Below are 26,952 nucleotides of genomic sequence, written 5' to 3' on the forward strand. Positions count from 1 at the left end.
TCTCATCAGACCAGAGAATTTTGTTTCTCATGGTCTGAGAGTCCCTCAGGTGCCTTTTGGCAAACTCCATGCATATGCCTTTTACTAAGGAGTGGCTTCCGTCTGGCCACTCTACCATAAAGGCCTGATTGCTGCAAAGATGGTTGTCCTTCTGTAAGGTTCTTCTCTCCCCACAGAGGACCTCTGGAGCTCTGACAGAGTGACCATCAGGTTCTTGGTCACCTCCCTGACTAAGGCCTTTCTCCCCCGATCACTCAGTTTAGATGGCCGGCCTGCTTTAGGAAGAGTCCTGGTGGTTTCGAACTTCTTCCACTTCCGGATGATGGAGGCCACTGTGCCTGTGTGTGTGGGACTTTCAAAGCAGCAGAAATTTTTCTGTAACCTTCCCCAGATTTGTGCCTCGAGACAATCCTGTCTCGGAGGTCTACAGACAATTCCTTTGACTTTGCTTAGTTTGTGCTCTGACATGAACTGTCAACTGTGGGACCTTCTATGGACAAGTGTATGCCTTTTCAAATCATGTCCAGTCAACTGAATTTACCACAGGTGGACTCCAATTAAGCTGCAGAAACACCTCAAGGATGATCAGGGGAAACAGGATGCACCTGAGCTCAATTTTGAGCTTCATGGCAAAGGCTGTGAATACTTACGTACATATGCTTTCTCAATTTTTTTTATTTTTAATAAATTTACAGGACAAAAGATGCTGGCAGAGAGGTGCAAACGGATTTAAGGTGGGCCAGATCTATGAGTTTTTTTCGTAGGCTTTGGTAATTCTAGTGTTAAAACCTGTTGCAAGGTGGGGCTTCCATGGATCTGACTTGTTTTTCTAAAACATCCCACAGCTTGACTGGATTCAGATCTCGCAAATTTGGAGGCCAATTCAGTATCTTGAGCACTTTGTCATGTTCCTCAAACCATTCATTAACATTTTTGGAGTGTGAAAGGGCGCATTATCCTAATGAAAGAGGGCACACATATATTTTACCAGTAATCTCATGTTTCTTCGAAGACACCAACTAGAAATTTAGGTATACAGAACAATGTGAGAAGGTGAGAAATCACAAGTGGTAACTTTGAGTGTTTCCAAAACATGTGAACATATTAAGTTACCAATGGTATTTTTCAAGCAAAAACTTCATTACACAATGGACTCACGCCATCATTAGCTCACTGCCACCATCTACTGGCAAACAGACATTTTGCAATTAATAAGCCATTGGTGAAACCATGGATGACAGTTGACATGTTAAGTCTCCATTATTTTATTAAAGTCAGTAGTTATGTATAATGACAATTGAAGTAATGCAGACGGGCCACAATCAAGCACAGCTTTTAGATGTACAATTTTAATATTTTTTCTTACTTTGAAATTTGTTTCTCTGTTACAGGTTCAGAAAATGGGAATAAAGACGAATGATCTCAACCTTTTTTCATCTCTTCTTGAACTGGTTCAAACAGCCAAAGAAACAGCATTGTCAGAGCAGCAGTTAACATAATGTACTGTTACTGTACACCTTTTTATAATTCTACATTTTTCTTATTCTAAAGGTGTTGATTTAGACAAAAATGCAAGAATCAAAGTGAAATGTCTGAATATGATAGCCATGCTTTAAATATACTGTGATATATCAGTGTATGAGGCAGCTGTATAACAAATTAAGAACAGGGAAATATTAATTTTTTGTTTTTTAAAATATACATTAAAATGTATTATAAAACATTGATAAGATCTTTATTAATACACTTAAGAAAAATCACTGGTAATATTTAGTCAATTTTAAATTTATTTCTATAGGAGCTGGGTTTATTTATGTGTTTGCAGGTTATCTTTGTAGCAAAATAGCTTATTTAACAGAAAATGTTATGTAAAGCATTATTTAAAGTATATTTATATTAAAGTATTCTTATCAACTTGATTTTGCTTTTAAATTTTTGTAACATATTGGTATTAAATTCATTGAAGTATAGAATATTTTCAAATTCCCAAAAATGAAAATGAACTTAAGGAATGTGACATAAAGATATACACACACACATGTATATGTGTACCAGGAGTGGTACTTCATTTAGAGACAGATATGTATATTTACATTTCTTTCATTTTCACTAAGAGTAGTACACTTTCAGTTGTAAAATAGAATTCACATGTAAATCAACCATGCTGTACATACTGTAAATATTATTGAAAATGTTTTGGGTATGAAGAAGCCTAAATGCTACTGTCACTGTTTCTTTTAATTTTAATTTTTTATAAAATCGTTTAATTTACTATCAATATTAATAGTTTGGATTTAGTTTTATTTTTGTTGCATATGAAATAAATGTGAAAACCTTTAACCATTTTGGAGGTTAAGTCATTTTATCAGAATTTATAAAACAGTGCTATTAGTAACATTTTTACCTTAAAGACCAAGTATAATAAACTAATTTGATGCAAATGTTAACTGTATTTGTTAATTTAATGACAATAAAAATACAGTTTGTTTTAAATGTTTGACTGAAAGAAGGTTCTGTGGATATGCATATTTTTATTTTATGCATATCTACAAACACATAGTTTTCCCATGTTTTATCATAACTGGTTATGTTAATTAAGATGATGTTGTCATAATACTTTTATTAAGAGTAAATTACATAGGTTTACTTCATTTAATGAGCAAAAAGCATGAGAATATAAGTTTAAAATTCTTATTGAGTAATAGAAAGTCAAACATTTTGACATTTGATAACGTGCAATCACACTAAGGAACCTTCAAAATAATGAATTGTAAAATGAAGTACAAGTACAATACTTTTAGAATTTATAATATATATAATATATTGAGAAGGTTATTAATTTGTACCAGTCTAATATAATGCAAAAATAAAAACACGTTTTTGATATTTGCATAACATGTACAAGATTTTGTATATTTTGACTTATTTACATTTTTTAAGTGCATCTCTCATGTGGCAACATCTCTTGTTTTAATAATTCTATATTGTCTAGTATGTAATATAGTGTATTACATCTTGTTCATTAAATTTCTCTCTCTTCAATTTATCAGTGTTCAGAAATCAAACGTTTATTGTAGTCTAGCAGTATGAGATAGTAATTGTATTTAATCTGTCAGAAAACTGTGCAAACGTAAAATTCTACATTAACAAAAAAATGTTTTTTAATAACAAAGTAATTTAGTACAACATTCTAACACTTAATGATATTCAGGATGTGTTATTCTGCCAAGCATAAGTATTGCATTAGAGAGACTTTCAACCACAATAAAAAGGAATGGTTTGTCAATTTTCATTTGGAAAGGAGCATGGCTGTTGTCTTGACAGTCGTCATGTTTCTGTGATCCTTGTTCAGATACTTCAAACACAACTGTGTTCAATACCTGTAACAGAAAATACATTAAAAAGAAAATTAAAATGAAAAACTTGAGTTGTGCTCAAATTTTATAATTTGAGAGAGATTGTTTTTTTGTTTTCAAATCCACACAGTATTAGGTTTCTCAACCTTCCTTGTCAATGGCGGAAAGGATTAAACTGAGGTAAAACTGATACAAAAGATTTTTGTAAACAATTTATACATTTTCCTTCCTCATTTTGGTCATTATTTTTTGCTCCAGTGCCTATTGTAGACTTCATTAGCCTAGCATTCCTACCATTAACTTTTCATCTGAGCAGTGTGCACAGTACATTTACTTTTCCACTTCTTTCAAAAAAATACAAGCTGTTTGCCTAGTTTTTATTAATTGCATCAGTTTTTGTTTACCTATCATACAGATGTTTGTGTGTTAAGGTCAATATGCAAATTCTAAGTCCATTTTAGTGTACTGTACATTTTTGGTGGTGTTTGAATGCTTTTACATTTTTATTACTGTAGTAGTATCGGGTTATACTGTATTAGCCTTAATGGATGCAGTGAGAAGTCAAGCAACATGACACCTTTTATTGGCTAACTGAACAGGTTGCAATATTTTAAGCTTTAAGCTTTCAAGGCAACTGGGGCCCCTTCTTCAGGCAGGTTACAACAAAAAATCCAACAATGTCTCAAACTTCGGAAGCGAGCATCCACTACAGTCGTCAAAAGCTTCTACAGATTGGCTCTAATAGCAAAGATAATTATTATAACACAGAAGCAATACCACAGGAGATTCTCATATCTCACAAAACAAAACTCGCATCCTGATGCAGTTTTTATCATTGCTGGGGATTTTAATTAAGCAAATCTTAAGGATGTATTCCCCAGATTTTATCAGCATGTACCTTGTAAAACCAGAGGGGAAAACACTTAGACCACATCTATACAAACATAAAAGACGCCTATTAGGTCATTCCATTCCTCCACTTTGGCAAGCCTGATCATCTCTCTTTGATTCTTGTTCCAGCACACAAAGCCCTTATCAACAGTATAGGGTGGTCCAGATTTAATTATGCAATTTTTATTATGCTATAACTTAGTAAGTTTATGACATAGACAATCACGCAAAAAAATCCAGGACCATTGAGAAGTGTGTGAACTGACGACATGAACAATTGTCTTTGCACCGGACTGTAATCGTCCCTGCATAAATCAAAGTCATCCAGGCGATCTGGATCTGCATAATTAGTTCTGGACCATTCTATACTAATCCAATTAGCAAGACTGTTAGTTTGGCCTGAAGCTGCATTTTGCCAACTCCAGGACTGCTTTGGACAAACAGACTGGAAAATATTTTTTCATCAGACAGACTTGGAGACATATACTTCATCTGTGCTATCATATATTAATTACTGTGTGGACAATGTCACTGTCAACAAAAGGATTAAGGTCTACCCAAATGAGAAACCATGGTTGAATAGTGAAGTCAAACAGCTGCTCAGGGAAAGGGACAGAGCCTTTAAATTAGGAGACACCTCAGCCTATAGAGCTGCCAGAGCTAACCTCAAGAAGGGCATCAAGTCTGCTAAACTAATGTACAAACAACGGATTGAGGAGGACTTGGACTGTAACTCAAACTCACAGCGGATGTGGCTAGGCATCCGATTAATCATGGATTACAAAAAGAAAAATGATGTACAATACACATTGACTAAAAACAATGCCAATCTAGCAGAGGAACTTAACAGTTTCTTTGCACGGTTTGACAAGGACAATAACCAGCCTCCAGTCAGCTTTGAGCTGTCTGGAGACTCTCAGCCTTTGGTTGTACACATACATGATGTGCGGCGGGCACTCGAAAACATCAATACAAGGAAGGCAGCGGGTCCTGATAATGTGCGGAGGTATTTACACACACATTCAGCCTCTCTCCCTCCTTCCCCCCTTGTCTTTTTTCCCTTGTTCCTGAAATCCACAACCATTGTACCTGTTCCCAAAAAACCGAGGATAACCTGTCTTAATGACTATCGACCAGTTGCTGTCACCCCTGTCATTGCAAAGTGCTTTGAATGACTGGTAATCACCCACATCAAAGCCTCCATCCTATCTGATCTAGACCAACACCAGTTTGCCTATCAGTCAAACAGATCAACTGATGACACCATTTGTGTGGCTCTACATGTTACCCTCTCGCACCTGGAAAAGCCCAACACCTATGTTAGGATGCTCTTCATTGACTACAGCTCTGCATTTAATACTCTCATACCTAACCAGCTGATCAAAAAACTCTATGCGCTAGGACTTGCTCCATCCATATGCAACTGGTTACTGGATTTTCTCACCAACCGCCCCAGTCTGTCAGGATGGGCAAACACACAGCCTCCACCCTTACCCTGATCACTGGTGTGCCACAAGGATATGTACTAAGTCCCCTTCTCTATGCACTCTTCACCCATGACTGTCAACCCATCCACCAATCAAACATTATTGTTAAATTTTTGGATGATATGACTGTCATTTGGCTTGTAACAGACAACAATGAAGCTGCATATAGGGAAGAGGTTCAGTATCTGACAGCATGGTGCAACACCAACAACCTGGCCTTAAATACCAAAAAGACCAAAAAAGTTATTCTGGACTTTAGGACCACTAAAAAGACCAATCACAGTCCAATAACAATCAATGCAGATGCTGTGGAAAGAGTTTCCAGCTTTAAGTTTCTAGGAGTCACCATCTCAGAGGACCTGTCCCGGGATGACAACATCTTGGCAAAGCACACCAACGCCTCTATTTTCTCAGGAAGCTAAGGAGAGCAGACCTGCCCTTGAAGCTGAAGGTTAATTTCTATAGATGCACTATAGAGAGCATCTTAACTAACTACATGATGGCCAGGTACAACAGCTGCACCAAGGCTGCTAAAGAAGCCCTGCAGCGGGTTGTAAAAACAGCACAGGCCATTATTGGGACTGAATTGCCATCTCTTGAACTCTTGTATAAATGTGTGTGTGAGGAGGGCCAAAAACATTCTCAAGGACAAAACTCATCCTGGAAATTCTTTGTTTGAGCTCCTTCCCCCAGGCAGATGCTTTAGGTAAATACGTGTACACACAGACTAAAAAATGGCTTTTTCCCATCTGCCATAAACTTTCTGAGCTCTGAATCTCCTCAATCTGAGATCATTTTTAATTGAACATGTGCATTAAGCTATATTGGTAATGTGCAATATACAAATGTAATACAATATATAATATGTAATATACTATTCATTAACAGGTGCAATAACAATTTATGTTGCTGTACTTTGAGCAATAATAATTTGATCTGGTTACTTGATCACTTAACACTGTATACAACATATTTGGAATTATTTGACTTTTCTTTAAATGCACCCTGGGGCTGTCACAAAAGTAACTTCGTTTGTGTTACACAATGACAATAAAGTGCTTGAACTTGAAACTTTATGTTTATATAGAAATATATCCCTACGTATTACATCTAAATTCTAACATACAAAAAAGTACCTGAAATCTCTGTTACCTTATTGCCTTAAAATATGCATATTAATTTGGTTATGCTTACATATATTATACCAGTATTTTTTTGGTTCTGAATAAGCAGACTTTAGTTTTTTTTAAGTTTCCAATTAAAATTGAAGCTCCTGTCCTGCTTTAAATACTAACCACATGGCTTGCATTAATGTAGATGAGCATAGTATTATTTTTATTGTTATTATTATTAATATTTCTTGTTAATGTTGTTTTTCGTTCCAGCTTAGTTGTTTAGATATGCACTAATTTTACAGTTTCAGAAATGGAGTCAGATGTCCCTTGAACTCCCCTGATTTCTGTGAACTCTCGGAAAACAATAACTAGACAATAGTGAATTCATTTTGAGGTCTGATCAAATTTATATTTACCTTGTCCACTGTTAGATTTTCCTTATTGCTCAGTCTTGTGAAGTCCGCATTTTTGTCAATCAGCTGTGGGAGGTTCATCTTCTTAAGAATTTCTTTAAGATCAGAAGTGGCTGTCATAGAGAACTTTGGCAAAGAAATAGTTAAACATCTGTTGAAACAATTGAAGGAATTGTGTGTTAGTTTACATTTTTGAAGATCTCGCTATTTGACGTTGGTAATTTACTTCTTTGTCTAGTCTTACCTCTTCTTTGAATACTTTTGCCAGTTGTAAATGACATGTGTTTTCAGATGATTTTCAATATGATGAAGATCTTTGTCATTATTTGGGTATATTAACATCAGGAAAGAATTATTGTTCAATGGAAGTTTCACCACCGAGCAGCGGTGCATTTTATCATTGATATAATAGAAGTTACCAGTCTGTGACATTAGTGGTATAAGAATACTGCTTTTGTCAGTTTGTGAGAAATCTTGAATTTTGGTTTGCTGGATGTCAAATCCTTTTCCCCACCGACCTAAAGAAAGAAATAATTTTGTGGTAAAAGGCATAGAAATGTTTTGACTTCTTTTGTGCTACTTGTATTAGGATTCTTAGTCACTTTATGAATTTCTTTATGGTTCTGCTTTGTGGCATAGTGACAAATACTGTAATGATTACAAAACCTCTTTCTAAATGAAAAAATGTTTAAGCCAGCTCAGTCAAGAACAGTAAATGTTAGGAGGTGTCGGGTAATCCCTGGACAAGGTGGCAGTCCATTGCATGGCTAAAGGGCAAGATTTATAGATGTCTGAACCACACATTCATTTGAGTGATTTTATTAGAAGAACTTGAGCTACAATATAATTGGCTTTAATTAAATAGTACCTACAGCAGTTACACCTCTAGTAACTACGTTTATCATTGAACTTTAAAAGAGGAAAGGAAAAATAACATTAAATGATGCAAATAAACTAAATGTATATGTATATGTATCCTAGCTACTGGATCACAGGGGTCCGCTGGAGCCAATCCCAGCCCACCGCAGGGCACAAGGCAGGAAACAAACCCCGGGCAGGGTGCCAGCCCACCTCAGCATATTGTTTAAGATATTAGCAGACAAGTGGAAAAAAGTTGGTTCAACAAAGGATAGACAGCAAAGACTCTGAATGTGTAAGTTGTTTAGGTTTTGTTTTCAAATATCTCCCAGTCCATATTGCCTGTAATTTTAGCTCTGAAGTTTACAGTTCCAAAGTCTCAGCCCGGGAACTACCTGTGCAAAGTTTGTACATTATCATTGTCTGTGCCATTTGTATCCTCCTTACATCCCAAAGATGTGTGTTATGTTAATTTATAACCAGGTATTCCGCAAATGTGAGTAAATAAGTAGTGTATGCGAGAGTGCTGTGTTCTGAACTGGATCTCATGAAAAATGGTAGATACCAGATATTTAGAGTTCTGTGCTGCCAGGTTAGGAACCATATCTGCTGAACCTAATTAGAGAGAAAAATATTGGATTTTAGAACTCTGTCAGCCTTGGAATACCATTATATTAGTATATATAACTCAAACTGGGCGCACATTATTTTTTAAAATCAGCAGGTATGCTGATAACATGCAAAACACAATCTTGTCTTTGTGCCTTGATATGGGAACAAGCAATTTCAGAAAATGAATAAATGTGAAACAGAAAAATGTTGGCCAATTCATTCCTGTTTTTCCTTCACTTCAGCTTTTAACTGATAGCACCCTCTTCTTTTATTTACTATTTCTATTTCACAATTTCTTCTTTTATCATGAACGTAACAAAGCTCCTTATTTCTTGTTTACCATATTTTTTCACATTGTTACTGAAATGCTAATTTAATTTCCTTGTCCTCCCTGGCCATTGGACCTTACTTTTATTCTATACTAGCAAAATACGCTAAGTACTGACTTTAAATTTTTATTAAGAAGAAAATTAAACCTTTTTAAACTGAGGGAAAATATACCAATAATTATTTGTTAAGGATCTCTTTGTATACAGCATTGTCAGTTCAGCCCTCCGGTTGTAATATGACCAAGCTGTGCTGAGCTTACTCTTAAGCATGCAACGTACAGTTGTCCATGTGAAAAGTAATCTTGTTTCAAATCTCACAGCTTGGATTGCTGCTGTCATAATCGGTTTGAGTTTCATGGTTTGTTTCAATTGCGACAGTATTTGTAGGACTTGTGTTGAAGAGACATTCGGCATCTGTCAAGCGTTGTAAGCACACAACCGATTTCATCGATAACTTCACATCCAGCTTTTGAGAGTTTAAACATTCATAAACTTCAAAGTGTCCACTACTGAAATCGTCACCTATGAATCTAAGATGTTTAAGAGGCATTGGCGGTTGTCCAAAGGTGTAAAATATTTGGCCATTTCGGTACACTTGAAAGCAACAACCGAACAATTCAGCGGCAGCCATCAACTCACATGCAGAGCCATAGGTGAAGGGCTTAAGCATTTCACTCTTCTAGTGCTCCTGTGTAGTATAATTATCTCCTGTACCGTCATCAGTCCACACCTTGAACCTGTCCCAGTCATTCAATACATAAGACACAATGAATGTTCCTCCGGATATCAAGAGTGAGGCTGATATGGCCGTGCAATATGTAACACAGAGAATGGAAAAGGCAGGTGCCATCTCCGGGCATGGAAACCACTTGGTAAGTGACAGATCTTTGATCGATGGTGATCACCTCGATAGACAAGTTAATGGGGGTACGGTTGGAATGACAAAGGAAATGGGTACCTGAACAATGTTAAGTAAGTAAAATAGCTACACAATAACTATAATCGTAATAAATGAACAATAAAACAGTGGAGAAGCCGTGAATTAAATAAAAAGGCTGTAGTTATCAGTAGGGAGATGTGAATCCCGTGGCGAAGCAAGGAAGGGAATGTAGAGACCGGAGCGATGGACGACCTTATATAGGCAGGCAGCCAACAACGTGGGAGGCGTTGGGATGGGGGACCCAACGCCACCTCAAACAGTGACCGAGGTGCAGGCTATGGACGTATATATGTACGTAAGTAAGATTCAGTTAGTGTTGGGAACCCGCGTACCAAATTTCTTGAAGATGGGCCCATAAGTAACAAAGACTGTTGAAAAGTTCAATATGGCGGCCGACAGTGGCATCATACCACTGAAATAAGTACGTACATTGGTTTCGGTTAGTGCAGGGAAGCCACCTACCAAATTTCGAGAAGATGGGGCCATAAATAAGAAAGTTCAACATGGCAGACGTTGTCGACCGTTACGCGTAGAATTTCGAAATGAAACCTGCCCAACTTTTGTAAGTAAGCTGTAAGGAATGAGCCTGCCAAATTTCAGCCTTCTACCTACACGGGAAGTATGAGAATTAGTGACATTGGAAAGTTCAATTTTCTCTTTTTTCAATCATGTAAAGCACTTTGAACTACATTATTTGTGTGAAAATGTGCTATAGAAATAAAGGTTGTTGGTGTTGTTTTCCTTGCTAATGTGGGCATACAGGGAGAAGGAAGGACTTGTCATTACTGCTGTATATGTGCTCCCCAGACACAGTGGATGTCTGGCACCCTAGGAGTAAGTCTTCATCACCCCCCAAAGTAGTGGTTTATAGGTTGCATGGCCAAGTGTTAAAGAAGGCACCCTAACCGTGCAGCTCTGTATATTCGAGTCACAACCCTTATACAGGAAGGAATTCCAAGGAAGTAACTCCCAGAAAGGGGCTTTAAGGCTAGTCCTGGTCAGTGGTGAGTTCATTCTACAGCCTGGAGTTAATTTAAGAGAAGGCTCACTGGTGACAGAGTGAGCGATTTCCAAGAGGGAGATAGGAGGGAAGAAGAGTATTACTATATGGTACTGAGGAGGTAGGAAACCAATCAGACCAGGGGCATGGGCAGAAATATCCTGTGCTGTAATGAAGTTGTATTGATTGTGTTGTCTCCTTTGCTGCTTCATGTGCTTCTCTGTTAACATTCTGTTCCTTATGTTAAACATGAGGCTGTTCCTGGCTGACTTTAGGAGAAGCACCAGGAGTCCATGTTCTGCTGTACTTATACAGTACCAGGGACAGTATGCAACTCCTTTACAAGACTTAATAAAACCCACACAGGGCAAATTTAGCCTCCGATCAGCGGGGAGCACAGGGGGAATATGTTAACTCCACATTGGCAGCAACCAGTGTAGCTTTATGGGTTTGCTGGGTGTGCAACACTAATCTGCCAGGTTAATATTAATAGGAATTTGATAATATTTTGGAAAATAAGAGCTTTGTTGGGCTTACATAAAAAGCAATTATAAAAATAGAAATATCTATAAGTTAAACATCAAAGAAAAAAAATACAAATGCTTGAGAAAAATGTTTTCCTTTTTACACATTTCTTCATTGTCTCAAAAAACTTTTTTGTGTCGGGGCTCAGGGGCAAGAGCCTGTTGTGGTAAAGCAGAGGCCACAAGGTCATCACAGGGCGGAGTGGTGGCTCTGAGGCTAAGGATCTGCGCTGGTATCTCAAAGGTTGCCGGTTTGAATCCCTGTCATTGCCAAAAGAGATCCTACTCTGCTGGGCCCTTGAGCAAGGCCCTTAACCTGTAATTGCTCCAGGGGGACTGTACAATGGCTGACCCTGCGCTCAAACCCCAAGGGGTATGCGAAAACTAACAAATTCCTAATACGAGAAATTGTAAAAGGTGAAACAAAAAAAAAAAAATGGTACACTTGCTTGTAGTTGTTATGCAGGTCAAATTGTAGTGACTAGTCAACCTAATATGCACCTCTTTTAGGACGTGTGTTAAGAAATGATGAGATGTCGCAGCAAATACAGATTCAAACAATTCTTGTATTTATCAGCCATGTCACAACTGAAAATGTTTTATGGCAGAAAATAGTTTAATGGTTACGATTTTTTTAAGAAAACGTAATATTTTAGTTGAATTAAAGCATCTATATATACAGTATATATGGATATAGATATAGATATATATATATACTGTAGATATAGATATACAACCCCAATTCCAATGAAGTTGGGACGTTGTGTAAAACGTAAATAAAAACAGAATACAATGATTTGCAAATCCTTTTCAACCTATGTTCAATTGAATACACTACAAAGACAAGATATCTAATGTTCAAAATGATAAACTTTATTGTTGTTTTGCAAATCTTCACTCATTTTGAATTTGATGCCTGCAAAGCGTTCCAAAAAAGCTGGGACAGGGGCATGTTTACCACTGTGTTATATCACCTTTCATTTTAACAACACTCAGTAAAAATAGTCAATAGTCAAAATCAATAGTCGGCCGATTTTGATAAAATTTGGAACATTGTATAAACTTGTGTCAAAGCCTGGTCAAAGCAGTATAAGATCTTACTTATTTATAAATTTGGTTGCCATGGATACATGCGAACGCAGACGATAAAGTTTGTAAACAAGTTTGACCCTTGCTAAATTTGCAGATAAAAATGGGTTTCAGTAGAGAAGACCGAATTTTTATTAAGAATCGTTAAGTTCAATAAGCTAGTGCAGCGATGTTGTTTTTATTGATGTGAGTAATTAATACAACTGTTGTTGGAAAACATATTACATACACTTTGTATCAAACATTAAGTAAATCAGCCGACTATTGTTGAAGATGTGATGAAAAACATTTTGGTGTGTTTTTTTTCCACTCACAGTGTATATGTATATATATATAGATAGATAGATAGATAGATATTTATTGATATATACTGTATACTCTATATTGATAGATATAGAGAGAGAGTGTGTTTGGGAGCATGCGTGTGGGGTTTAGACAGAAGCACTTGCCTGCTTGAGGACATTGGGCAGGGTGACCAATGCAAGAAAGCATGAAGATGCCAGAGAGCAGGCAACACTATTCGTGCCAGTTTGCAATGATCAGAAAAAGTTTTGATTAATTTAAATTTTTTTTAATTATTCCACATAACCTCCCTGCGTGGAGTTTGCATGTTCTCCCCGTGTCTGCGTGGGTTTCCTCCGGGCTCCGGTTTCCTCCCACAATCCAAAGACATGCAGGTTAGGTGGATTGGCGATTCTACATTGGCCCTAGTGTGTGCTTGGTGTGTGGGTGTGTTTGTGTGTGTCCTGCGGTGGGTTGGCACCATGCCCAGGATTGGTTCCTGCCTTGTGCCCTGTGTTGGCTGGGATTGGCTCCAGCAGACCCCCGTGACCCTGTGTTCGGATTCAGCGGGTTAGAAAATGGATGGATGGATGGATTCCACATAATCTGAACACACATTCCTAAAGAGGTTTATTGTTTCAAGTAGCATTGCTAATTAGGTTTTTTGCTTTCCTCTTTTGTCAAATGACCATTACTACTGTTAGTGTATTTTAATTTTCTAGAATATTTTTATTTTACCTGTGAAAAGAGTTGAGAAAGTGTTTACAGGTCTCTCTCATTCCATACATCTTCCCATGCATAAAAATGTTTAGATAAGAAAAAAATCCAGTCTTTCTATCCAGACATCTGTCTTTTTAAATTTTTATTAATGTCTGACTTATTTATAAAATGTTTTTCCTTTCTTCAAAATTACACAAGAATGATTAACTTCTCAAAAGCACCCTGCATCCTTCTGCATTTTGTTGCTTCAAGCTGGATTATTGAGTTGTGCCTTCTAGTACAGTTCTCTAGGAATTGATTGCTATGCTGAATTAAAATATAACATAGAACGTTGTAAGCAGGTCTGTTCGGAGTCATGCAACTTTTAAAAATCTGAATAATTTAAAAGACATGGTTGCAAAAACAGTACATTTATAGTGTAGTGTTGAAATGTGTGTCATCATCCCTGATGCTGTCTCGATTTCTCAAAATGTATGCAACCAAGATCTGTTGATCTGCTTTAGTTCATCCTCATTCCTAAACCCGTTAATTCTAAAACCAGGTCAACAAGGGCTGAAGCCCCTCTGGGCACACAGAGAGGGTATCTGAGCCAGGAATTCAGTCCAGGTCCATGGAGCTGTAAGGAACCAGCATGGCAACCAATCGACTCTCAGACTAGCTTACATCGAATGTGTTAATTTTCAAGATATACTCAGCAAAAAATGAAACGTCCCTTTTTCAGGACTGTGTATTTCAACAATAATGTTTTAAAAATCCAAATAACTTTACAGATCTTCATTGTAAAGGGTTTAAACAATGTTTTCCATGCATGTTCAATTAACCACAATCACTTAATTAACATGCACCTGTGGAATGGTCGTTAAGATCTTAACAGCTTACAGAAAGTAGGCATTTAAGGTCACAGTTCTAAAAACGCAGGACACTAAAGAGACTGGTCTACCGACTGTGAAAAACACCCAAAGAAAGATGCCGAGGGTACCTGCTCATCTGCGTGAACGTGCATTAGGCATGCTGCAGGGAGGCATGAGGACTGCTGATGTGGCTAGGGCAATAAATTGCCATGTCCGCACTGTGAGACGCCTAAGACAGGCTACAGGGAGACAGGAAGGACAGCTGATCATCCTCGCAGTGGAAGACCACGTGTAACAACAACTGCACAGGATCGGTACATCCGAACATCACACCTGCGTGACAGGTACAGGATGGCCACAACAACTGCCCGAGTCACACCAGGAACACACAATCCCTCCATCAGTGCTCAGACTGTCCGCAATAGGCTGAGAGAGGCTGGACTGAGAGCTTGTAGGCCTGTTGTAAGGCAGGTCCTTACCAGACATCACCAGCAACAACGCCGCCTATGGGCACAAACCCACCTTCACTGGACCAGACAGGAGTGGCAAAAAGTGCTCTTCACTGATGAGTCACGGTTTTGTCTCACCAGGGGTGATGGACGGATTTGTGTTTATCGTCGAAGGAATTGAGCACGTCTGGGACCTGTTGGATCGCAGGGTGAGGGATAGGCCATTCCCCAGAAATGTCCAGGAACTTGCAGGTGCCTTGGTGGAAGAGTGGGGTAACATCTCACAGCAAGAACTGACAAATCTGGTCCAGTCCATGAGGAGGAGATGCACTGCAGTACTTCAAGCAGCTGGTGGCCACACAAGATACTGACTGGTACTTTTGATTTTGAGCCTCCCTTCATTCAGGGACACATTGTGAAACATTTTTAGTTTATGTCTTATGGTGTTGACTCTTTTAGTGTTCATACAAATATTTACACATTAAGTTTGCTGAAAGTAATAACAGTTGAAAGTCAAAGGACGTTTCTTTTTTTGCTGAGTATATTTTGAGAGTCAAGCTGATTTTGAATATTCACATTAAATTTAAATTTATTTCAAATATACTTAATTCAGAAAAACCTACCAATGCAGGCAATTGCTGAAGCATTTAAAAGACTGGAATTCCTAGCAACGCATTTTGATTTAATCCACGATGTGAGTAGTTGCCTTACCTTTGAGATGAAAATTGCTTGCAAACAGTAGATCAGTTGTCGGATCGATTCCTTTAAAGAGACTTTTGACTTTCTTGGAAGAAGTGACCTCCACAAAGGAATTCACAAAGTTTTCAGCACTCAGTGGATCTGAGAAGTCAACTTCCTTTAGGTATGTATGGTCAGCAAAGTCATGAGTTCTTTCAACAAAACCTTTTTGCAAATGTATGCCTTTATTCAAAAAAAGCCAAGCTGCTGTAGAAAGCTCATCGCTGGATTGTCCAACTGGAGCGTTGATAGTTTGAAGGGCATGAAGTATTTTCTGTCCATCTATTGGTGAGGTACAGTTTTCATTATCAGTTTCCTCTACTATTCCTATCAAGCGTTGAAGATCAGCAGCTGTTTGCTTGGCAGCACCCAGGTACAGTGTTACCAGAGTTCCAAATATGTTAATTGGTGAAAGCAAAATGTTTCCAGACGCGTTCTGTTTCCTTAATTCATGGTACATTCGTAGTCCAAGCTCATTTTGTAGACCTGCCAAAACACTGTTTTGGGTTAGATTTTGTCCACTCACCTCAGAGTCTTTCTGTGGTTGGCCTGCTTCTTCTGTGACGTTATGTGGAAATGTGATAGGGTTGGGAACAACAAGATTATTGTCGGGGAGTATCTTGTTCTGCAGTCCTGGATTCTCACAGCTTATATTTCCAAGGGAAAAAAGTTTGAATGGATGAACATAGACACGGTTAGAGTTAGCCAGGTTCATGTGGAACAGAAGAATGAAGGCACCCATAATGGTATGCATGTTTTTTTGTTTTTTTTTTCCTCCTTGCTCTTCTCTTTGCAAGTGGCCTGAAAAAAACAGAGACATGGAAAGGAATTTTAGCTTTTAATTCAATGTTTCATTTTACAGTAGGAATCTAGAGATTTGCTGAAGGTTTCACAATCATCCAACAACTAAAACTGACTGCTGTATTTTGCTGTGTCATTAATACAGATCAGAGCCTAAATTGTAAGACTCCAGATCAGTGGAATCTCTCATCTTGCATTGCTGAGTTGGCTTTTGCATGGTGTTGCTACATTTTTAACGTTAAGGTTTAAAACACACTGGGTTTAGATGATGTCCCCAGTCAAGATCAACATTTTCTCAACTTTTCTAGGAAGAACATAGGCAAAGTTAAAGACCATACTAATTTGATGCTAAATTTACATTCTTTATCACACACAAAAAAAGACTTTTGTATTGATAGAACTGAATGGCTATTGCCAAGGGACCTGTTGTTATCCTCACATGAGCCTCAGACCTCTCACGTGGCCGAGAAACCTTTTTCCACCAGTCAATACTTTATACAGGAAAGAGGCAAACTGTATTCATCTATTTTCAGATCTCATGAAAATAACAATCTGTTTAAATTGTACATCCGCTTACCCATAAATGAGTGGCAAAGCCGTAAAAGTGGCTGGCACATAGTGCCCAGCTGGGGGTTGGCGAGCAAAGCGAGGAGGGGGCAGAGCCCCCCCAGTCATTTATATTTTTAGAACATTAGAACAATCTAGACGAGAACAGGCCATTCAGCCCAACAAAGCTCGCCAGTCCTATCCACTTGTTTCCTTCAAGAAAACATCAAGTCGAGTTTTGAAAGTCCCTAACGTCTTACTGTCTACCACACTACTTGGTAGCTTATTCCAAGTGTCTATCGTTCTTTGTGTAAAGAAAAACTTCCTAATGTTTGTGCGAAATTTAACCTTAACAAGTTTCCAACTGTGTCCCCGTGTTCTTGATGAACTCATTTTAAAATACAAGTCTCGATCCACTGTACTAATTCCCTTCAGAATTTTAAACACTTCAATCATGTCACCTCTTAATCTTCTTTTGTTTAAACTGTAAAGGCTCAGCTCTTTTAATCTTTCTTTTTAATTCATCCCCTGTAGACCTGGAATAAGCCTAGTCGTTCTTCTCTGGACCTTTTCTAGTGCTGCTATGTCCTTTTGTAGCCTGGAGACCAAAACTGCACACAGTACTCAAGATGAGGCCTCACCAGTGCATTATAAAGGTTGAGCATAACCTCCTTGGACTTGTACTCCACAGATCGTGCTATATAACCTAACATTCTGTTAGCCTTCTTAATGGCTTCTGAACACTGTTGGGAAGTTGATAGCTTAGAGTCCACTATTACTCCTAAATCCTTCTCATAAGGTGTACTCTCGATTTTCCGACCGCCCATTGTGTATTCAAACCTAATATTTTTACTTCCTATGTGTAATACTTTACATTTACTGACATTAAATTTCATCTGCCACAAATCTGCCCAAGCCTGTATGCTATCCAAGTCCTTCTGTAATGATATAACGGATTAAATTATCTGCTAATCCACCCATCTTGGTATCATCTGCAAACTTAACCAGCTTGTTACTTATATTTAATATCCCTATGTAAATCATTTATTATATTAAAAATAGCAGTGGCCCTAGCACTGACCCCTGTGGAACACCGCTCTTAACATCGGCCAGTTCTGAAGCGGTTCCTCGCACCATCACCCTCTGCTTCCTGTGTCTGAGCCAATTCTGCACCCATCTAAAAACATCACCCTGAACTCCCACTTCTTTTAACTTGCCCAACCTCTCATGTGGCACCTTATCAAATGCTTTCTGAAAGTCCAGATAAATAATATCATAAGCTCCACTTTGATCGTATCCTTTTGTTGCCTCCTCATAGAATTCCAACATGTTAGTAAACACAACCTCCCTCTTCTGAACCCATGCTGACTGTTCAGAATAACCCCTGTCCTTGCCATGTGTTGCTCAATCTTATCCTTAATAATTCCTTCCATTAATTTTCCTGTGATTCATGTTAAGCTTACTGGCCTATAGTTGCTTGAATCTGCCCTGTCACCCTTTATATATAATGGGATGATATTTGCCATTTTCCAGTCCTTCGGAATCAATTTGTTGCTGTTTAAAATATAAATTGACCACGAAAAAGCTTCATCTGCAAGCAAATGCTTCCTTTATTCAAGCAAGTGATAGTTTTTAAGCAACCAAGGTGTGTTTTTTAATTTACATTTTCATTTGTAAGATTTTAAAGAAACACTAATGTTTTTCTCATACTGTGATAATACTTTTCATGGTGTCAGTTGTATGTCTTCTGGCTGCTGGTTCGTGGGGACTTCAGATCATTATATGATTGTATTTTACTTCAAACCTACAATAGCCTTTATTTTGGCATGAAGAAAATGTCGAAGGGCCTTTTGTGCGCCTAAAGTGGGTTTAAAAGATTTTTTCTGTGAGACTCTTTCAAAGTGTGTAAGTATATATACCACCGGTGCCATGCTCTGTGTGCAGCAGTACATAAAGAAGATTCTGATTACCGTTAATACAAGTGTTTGGTGTTCTTTTGTAAAAACTGCAAGGAGAAACACACAATAGTATTCCCTATCCATTGGCTGGGATGCCTCCAGTGAACCAAGAAAAAGTTTAATTTGTTATTTTAAAGAGGCCTCATTTTTTCAATATAATATTATAATGTAATATTGGAACACATGGTCCTCCAGTCCTCAAAAAAAAGGGAATGGAAAGCAATTAGATTGACATGAGGGCATAAAATGGATTGGCATCCGGGTTTGTCATCTTTGGAGTACACAAACTGAATCTGCTTGTGCTGTTTTCCCTTTGTAGTGAACATGGCAGCAGAAGTATTTGAAGTTGGAGCGTTGTACCTTTGTTGTTCTTGTGTAAAATCAGTTTGGAAGTAAATGTTTATTTATTGAACTTGTCTGCCTGCTGTCTGTGACTTCAACTTGTGCCTTATTTTTGAATGCTTGGTGGTAAGGATTATTAGAGTCAATAAAATGGTAAACCTTTCAAAGCAAATGAGGAGAAAGTCTTTGTCTAAGCGCTTCATCTAGATGTACAGTTCAAACCAGGGGTATCAAACTCCAGTCCTTGAAGGCCGCAGTGGCTGCAGGTTTTCATTCTAACCCTTTTCCTATCAGTGACCAGGTTTATCAATGCTAATTAACTTCTTTTCCCTTCATTTTAATAGCCCTGTTTTTAAGGATGGGTGGCACAGTGGTAGCGCTGCTGCCTCGCAGTAAGGAGACATGGGTTCACTTCCTGGGTCCTCCCTGCGTGGAGTTTGTATATTCTCCCTGTGTCTGCGTGGGTTTCTTCTGGGTGCTCCGGTTTCCTCCCACAGTCCAAAGACATGCAGGTTAGGTGCATTGGTGACTCTAAATTGTGCTTGGTGTGTGGCTGTGTGTGCCCTGCGGTGGGCTGGCACCCTGCCTGGGGTTTGTTTCCTGCCTTGCTCCCTGTGTTGGCTGGGTTTGGCTCCAGCAGACCCCCGTGACCCTGTAGTTAAGATATAGCGGGATGGATAATGGATGGATGTTTTTAAGGATTCAGTCCTCTGAATTGATTCTTTTCTTCATTAAATGAGAGCCAAACAGAAATGAGATGTGAAACGAGCCGACAGATGACCAGCTAAATTGAGGCTTCAATCTCCAACCAATTTCACTCCAACCAGTTTCTTAATGAGAAGCCAACTCTTGCTGTTAATTAAACTCGTTATTTAATTCCACAGCTTGTTCCTGTTCTCATTCTGCCACAGCAGACATTTCCAAAGTTGTTGATTTTCTGTTTTTTTCTAAGAACATCAACAAAAAGTTGAACTGAGAGATCAACCTTACTGAGACCTTCACCTTTCTTTATTTTCCGATATTGTGAGACGCGCACAGGAGAGCTGGCCATGTGGCAGAGTGTTTTGTTCCTCATTTCTGTTTGGTTGTTAATTAAGGAAAACAGAAACAACTAAGGGGCCTGAGTCAAGTTAATTAAAACTAAGGCAAAAGAAGTTAATTTGAAGCAAAAACTGGTCACTAATGAAGAAAATGGTTAGAATGAAAAACTGCAGCCATTGCGGCCCTCCAGGACTGGAGTTTGATACCCCTGGCTTAAAGATTGGCATAGTCTAGTGCAGGGGTGGGTAATGTCAGTCCTGGAGGGCCGCAGTGCCTGCAGGTTTTTGTTCCAACGCAGTTTCTTAATGTGAAGTCAATTATTGCTGATGAAGAAGCACTTACTGCTCAAGTGACATTTTGATGCTTCATTTTAGTGGTCTCGCTTGTTAAGGTTTCCCACCTTTAATTGCTTAATTCATTCTTAAACTGCTGCATTTAGTGTTTTAATGGCTCATTATTAGCAATAAGATGTAAAGGACAAAGCAGCCAGCAGTTCTCCAGCTAGCTTTTTTCCATTTACATCTGTGTGTGTGTTCATCATGCACTGTTTGGTTTAATAAAACACTCAATAGAAAATGTGGTTAGACTGAAAATGATCCATTTTAGGTTTTAAATCATTTGGATGATATCCTTGGAAAGGAAAAAAATAAGAACCTTACATTGCAGACTAGCAAGCCATAAAATTAAATGATGTCTGAGACTGACATGGATTGGTTTCTAATTAAGCAATTGGGTTGGAATGAAAACCTGCGGCCACTGCGGCGCTCCAGGACCAACATTGCCCACCCCTGGTCTACCGGTTGGTCTTTGTCGTGGAGTAATCCACGAATAAAATGGTAAACTTGACTGTGGTTTTTGAACATGTAAGCAGCAGGTCCTGGGGGATTATCTACAGAGGCTCCTATGGATGCAAAATATAAGGTATTGTAGATGCCGTGTATTCATTTCAGTAGTGGTGCTTTGCACTTCATGTGGAAGTTATAGCGTGATTTAGTTTCTAAGCAGTGGTTATCAAATATACAAATATGCTTTATGTTATAACAGCTTTGGTCTTGTGTAAAAACAGCGAGGAAGTACTTTTTTTTACTTCTGGAACCTGTCTGCCTTCTGTCTGTGCTTGTAGTTTTGAGTGAGTGAATCCTATCAGGCATGCACCTCAATTCTGTTTTTGAAGCAGACTTGCAGCATGACCGCTAGCCTGTTGTTTTCATGTCAGCTAAGTCACAAGCACATCTAGTCTTTTAAAGCACGCTGCCGCCTCTTGGTTGGACACGAGGAGGAGTCGTATCTCAATTTCAGGGCTGCCATGAGCCAGGCATTCAATTCATGGTTTGTATTGCATGTGTCTTGGCATAGGCTGTCAATTTGAGACTAAGATGAAGCTTCAGTGGCCAGGGGTGAACACTTTTTGAATGACAGACAGACAACCTTTCGTATTTTGTATATATAGACGAGAAATCTACTATATAATGACATACTAAGGTTGGTGTGTGTTTGTGTGTCCAGTCCTTTAGAGTAATCTGGTTGATCAGTTTGTCTTTGATGACACAATCAAAATTGGAAGTGCGAGTGTTAGACAAACAAAGAGGAGTAAAGTCATAGGAGGCACGCTGACAGATAGATGCCTTCAAAGATGGGAAGTATAAAAGTAGACAGGAGACAAGAAAAGTGCCTCGTAAATAATGACAGAGTGTGAGAAGCAGGTTTTTACAAGAATGCACTTGAGAGAGGAAGCTCAGGTGAAGAGATGTTCAAACACACACAGATACAGAAGAAAGGCATTGCAGGTACACAAGGGGCAAAGAGAGAATAATTTAAAAAGATTTGTTATTAACCTGTCTTCAACAGGTAACGTGGCTGGTGTTTGATGTGTTTTAAGACTCTCCATTGGGTGCTTCTGTGGTTGCAAATCTACAGAATGATGTAGCAGAACATTCTATAATGCCAAGCTCATGGTCCTCAGAAATTGTTTAGTGAGTTTGAAAGAAATTCTATAGCGCGTGAAAAAGAGGAAAAGGTCCACTTCTGAGAAACAAGGCAATGTCAATAATGATTCATTTACAAACAAACACTAAGATGTTACAGCAGGTGCATGGTGACAAACACTTGGTTGCAGTGTCTTCTATACCTGGTATTTGACATGCTGAGCCCTTGTGCAAGAATTACATACCAACTTCTATGGGAAATGGTGACCTGCATGGCAGTGTCCTCAGTAGTCAGGAACTACAGTAGACCCCGTGAAGTTGTGGTTCAGAGTTTGTGGCCTCAGTCGTTCGCTGATTTTTTCTTAGAACCTAAGTAATAATTGTTATTCGGAAACCGCAAACATCCTCTGCAATATTTTATGGCTTTTTTTGTGGCAATACTGTACTGTAGAGAGAACACAAAGCAACCGTAGAGAAAAACGCAGCTTGGGATGGTGAAAGTAGCCAATCCAAGAGCATTATTCATTTCTCCTTGATGCTGATTGGCTGCTGCCCTGTGACACATCTCCAGCAGATGCAGCCCAGTATTCCCATATCATAACAGTTTACCATGTGTAGCTATTTGGAGTGTTTCGCTGAGTGTTCACGTGTTTTTTGTTTTGTTTTTCTTAAAGCCCTAAGATGCCACCCAAATGCCCTGCACCTTCTAAGGCTTCTGGCAATGAACCTAAGCACCAGAAAAAGTTTAAGACACTCCAGGAGAAGGTTGAACTACTGGATTTGCTTCCGGGAACTAAAAAGTTATGCCACAGTAGCCACCCAAGGAGCTGTAAATCCTCTGCTTTGCTGTGCAGTCATTATCTTCATTACATACCTTCATCATACTGCACAGCTAATTCATCATCATCTTCAATCAAGATCATTCATTATTGGTGAATACCAGTGCATTTTACTGTATTTTTATTAAATTAAATTAAATTATTACAAATTTACCCTACTTATACCAAAGAAAATGACAGCGCATACCAAAGAAAACTTGCTTGCATGAATTACAGTACATACAGGGGTAACATCGGTATTTTACATTCTAGCACTGCGGGAGACATAGCAGTACAGTACTGTACAGTATACGGGTTTACCTTTTACATTCATTTTTTAGGGTAATGTATTAAGCTGAGTTTGAAATGAAATTAAAGTGTTTTGTAGGCATATTTAGGGTTTGAACTATAAAAATTGCCATTTAAAAGGCATTTTTCGACCACATCCAGAATTCACGTTTTTTCACAATTCGTGGGTGCTCCAGGAACGTAACCCCCATGAATTTCGGGGGTCGTCTGTACTAGTATTCAGACACAATTACTTGCACTTCCTGAAGGTTCTGTTCTGTTTGTATTGGAGTCACCACTTCATCTTCGAAAGGTTCTCTTCCTTCTTTGTAAGATTCTTGCAAGTAGAATGTAACCCTAATACTAAATTTCTTGCAGGATCTGTAGTGTTTTTGTTTGCATTTTTCTGAGAAGCTGATTATACCATTGACATGACATGCCAATGCATTAATAGCTTTCAACCACTTCAGCGCCACAAGGTGGCCAGTCTTAGAAATTATTAACTGAGCCTCATACTGCCCAACCATGCATCTATCCATTAATTTTCTTTGCCATTTCAGCACATTCATTGCTGTTTTAATTCATAAGTAAAAACAAACAAAAAAGATGGTACAGGTACTGCCATATAAGCATATATGTTATACTTATAAATGAATTCACACATTATGATTGACTCTTGTAATATTTTGTTCTTCACAGACTGTTCAAACAGTGCTATAGTCAGCTTTCATTTAATTCAAAATGCTGCTGGAAGAATCATTACAAGAACTAAAAAGTATAACCACATAAAGAGAACAGATTTCTTTGCAATGGGTTCCAGTTAAGGTGAAGTTAAGTTACTAAAGATTCTAAGGATTAATAAAAAACACAACAGTCATGGCTCAGACATTTAGCTACAGGTCCCTGATGCTGTGAAATGATCTGCCTTCTAATATAAGAGATGCCCCTCTGTCTCAGCTTTTAATGAGTCACTACTTTAGTCTAGCATACCCTAACTGGAGTTTTGGTTGAGCAAATTGAGTTGAAAGTGTGTGTGTTTTTGTGCGCACATACACCCTTAAACAGCAAGAACTGAAAACCAGTCTAAGGTCAAGATTTCTCTCTATGCTTCCCAATGCTCCTAAATTAGCAGGAAATGACTGACCGAAAAGCAATTTATTGTAAAAGAGGGAAGCATGGAGGGTAGTGATTAGCTGTGCCCCCTCATAGTTCCACTGTTCTGGGTTTGATTCCCAGTCCAGTCATTGTCCATAGGAAGTTGTATATTTTCTGCATGTCATTTTGGAATTTACTCCCACATCCATTTGAAACCTTCACTACACTATTTAGGAAATCCTCATTGTTCAGTCAGCCATGTCAGCTGCACTTATCTATGTGAAGGGATAAGACAAAGAGTTTATGGATTTCCCAGGCCAAGAATACTGAGTTAGTGTCTCGGGGCTTAAACTATTTGAAAGGATACTAAAATGAACACACTCAGATAATCGAGGTTTTTCACACAAGACCTCAAACTGAGTGCTGAATTAATAAATACATAAAACAGATATATTTTAATGCCATTATTGCACAAGGTTTATTTTTTTTTTAAGCCTACTAAAATAACTGGATATTGAAGCAACTTTTGCGATCCCTTGTACTTTACACTTTATTTTAGAAAAAAGCAAATATGAAAAGTTCAATATCACTGAGCAAATACACCGAAGGTCTTTTAATCATTACAATGTGTGCAGGAAACGGGGTCCTGGCCTGCTTTAACCCACCGCCAGTGGGGAAGGCAGATTTGTCTGCCTGGCCAGTTTTATGCACCTGTGCTATGGAGTTCAGGGTTAGAATATTTGTGAAATTTATGAAAATGTAAAATGTCCAAAGAATAGTAAAGAGCAGTAGTGCTGTACAGAAGTGTCTGCTGCATAACATTAAAGGTAACCTCCAATGAACTTTAATGAATGAAGGAGCAAAATATGCATGAATATGGAGATGCTTCTGTTTCTAGTAAACCTTTGGAAATATTACGTTTGCAGTATTTATATTAAAAGATAAGTTTCTTGTGACTTTTAAAATGATATTACTCTCTAACACCATCAGAACATAACAGCATGGATTCGTAGGAAAACCTGTTTTACTCAATTTATTTTCTCAAACACACCATTAAACTTTTAATGAAATGTAGATAAAATGTCTATTAACCAGTAAATAAAGATGCCAAAGAATACTAAGTTGAAAATACACACAAATTAGCATGCTCATTTTATTAAAATATCAATCTGAGATATACTCATACATTCTCAAACTACCCACTTAAACCAGTTCAGTGTTTTTCAGAGCCTAACCCAGCCGCACTACGGGCAAGGGCAGAAACAATCCTGGATGGGAGGCTAGTCCACCTCTGGCGGACATACGAAGACCCAGGACCAGTGCAGAGTCCCAGTTAACCTGACCTGCAAATGTCTGGTAATGTGGGAGGAAGGAAAGCCTTACAGGCATCTATTTCTGTATCCCCCAGCCAAAGTACGTATGTCTTGTGTTAATTAATAATTAAAAAATTTCAAATACATAAACATAATGAATAACATTTCTATTAGACATTCTGGTCTTGGATCTAAATATAAAAATTCTGTCCTCACATTTAACACTTCTGGAGAATTGGATTATTAGATGTGTCAAAATGAACAACATTTTCAGTACTGTAAGGAGGACTGATGAATTATTAAGCATAACGCAGTACGCTGTTGTCTCAATGTTTTCTTCAAAGACTGAAGAACTGAGTCAGACAATTAATTACAAAATGAAAGTAATTTGAATAATTCTCAACATCACAGCATATTAAGGATGACTCTATCAATAATATGATAATATGTTAAGTAAGCTAACTTAATGAAAGTTCTAGAAACAGACATACAGTACGCATTTGTAGGAAATTGTTCAATTGAAAGAAAATGATTTTGTTACCAAATATTTTTTGAATTATGAATTAAGCACTTCTTATTTTATATTGTGTGTTCATTAACAGCATGCACCACCACAAGACACTGTGAACAGCTGACAAGATCACAGTACAACAACAACCGAACAGAAGAGTTAAAAAGAAAACAAAAACAGTAAATGCAGCATTGGCAGACACTAGGAAGACCTTGGCAAGAATAAAATAACTCCTAAAGCAAGCTAATAATATAATCTATACAAGATAAACATTACTAACCTGCAGAAAGGTTTCAGTTACAAAATAGTTTTTTTTATCAGTTATTGTTTATTTTGTTAATATATAAAGTTGGCCTGGAGTATATCCTACCTTTTATTGAAGTTAATTTCGAGTGAAATTTAAGAATGACTGACCAATGTGTTTATAAAGAATCCTTCAGTGGTTGCTTCATGACGAGTTACTAATTAGCCAAAGGGTGAGTCAATGGCGTCGTCACAGTTTGTTCTCAAGTTTTTCTTATGCATCATGCACTCTTCATATGCTCATATTCAATATTTACCATGTTCTCGATTTAGAGCTTCATGTCTTCTTGCAAGTGAATGATATTCATGACTGTGAAAAGCAAAAATGATAAAATAAAATTCAGAATTTATTTAGAT

At 38.0% G+C, this 26,952-nt stretch overlaps 2 protein-coding genes across 3 annotated transcripts in view; one reads left to right on the forward strand and one right to left on the reverse strand.

The window, feature by feature from the left end:
* cog2 (component of oligomeric golgi complex 2) overlaps window positions 1-1,499 on the forward strand; it is a 65,631-nt gene extending 64,132 nt beyond the window's left edge. The window contains exon 16 of the mRNA XM_039749791.1: window positions 1,392-1,499. Coding sequence (XP_039605725.1) covers window positions 1,392-1,499 — 108 coding nt within the window. The remainder of the gene's footprint in view (window positions 1-1,391) is intronic.
* A 1,698-nt stretch (window positions 1,500-3,197) lies between these two features.
* agt (angiotensinogen) lies at window positions 3,198-26,776 on the reverse strand. 2 transcript variants are annotated; one of them, XM_039748228.1, is made up of 5 exons: window positions 26,663-26,776; window positions 15,628-16,455; window positions 7,507-7,780; window positions 7,266-7,413; window positions 3,198-3,380 (listed from the first exon to the last, which is right to left on the reverse strand). In XM_039748228.1, the coding sequence occupies exons 2-5, from the start codon at window positions 16,406-16,408 to the stop codon at window positions 3,198-3,200; spliced, it is 1,386 nt and encodes a 461-aa protein (XP_039604162.1). In that variant the 5' UTR covers window positions 16,409-16,455; window positions 26,663-26,776. The 2 variants fall into 2 exon arrangements, with proteins under 2 accessions (XP_039604162.1, XP_039604163.1); XM_039748229.1 differs by having other exon boundaries at window positions 26,573-26,685.
* Between the last annotated feature and the right edge of the window lie 176 nt (window positions 26,777-26,952).

Source organism: Polypterus senegalus, chromosome 3 (genome assembly GCF_016835505.1).
Source record: "Polypterus senegalus isolate Bchr_013 chromosome 3, ASM1683550v1, whole genome shotgun sequence".
Lineage (NCBI taxonomy): Eukaryota > Metazoa > Chordata > Cladistia > Polypteriformes > Polypteridae > Polypterus > Polypterus senegalus.

Coding starts and splice junctions, on each gene's coding strand:
- agt (XM_039748228.1), bottom strand. CDS start 16,408: ATGCATACCATTATGGGTGCCTTCATTCTTCTGTTCCACATGAACCTG. Junction 7,781..15,627: donor AAGCAATTTTCATCTCAAAG/GTAAGGCAACTA, acceptor TTCTTTCTTTAG/GTCGGTGGGGAAAAGGATTT. Junction 3,381..7,265: donor AAAATCTAACAGTGGACAAG/GTAAATATAAAT, acceptor TTTCTGTTACAG/GTATTGAACACAGTTGTGTT.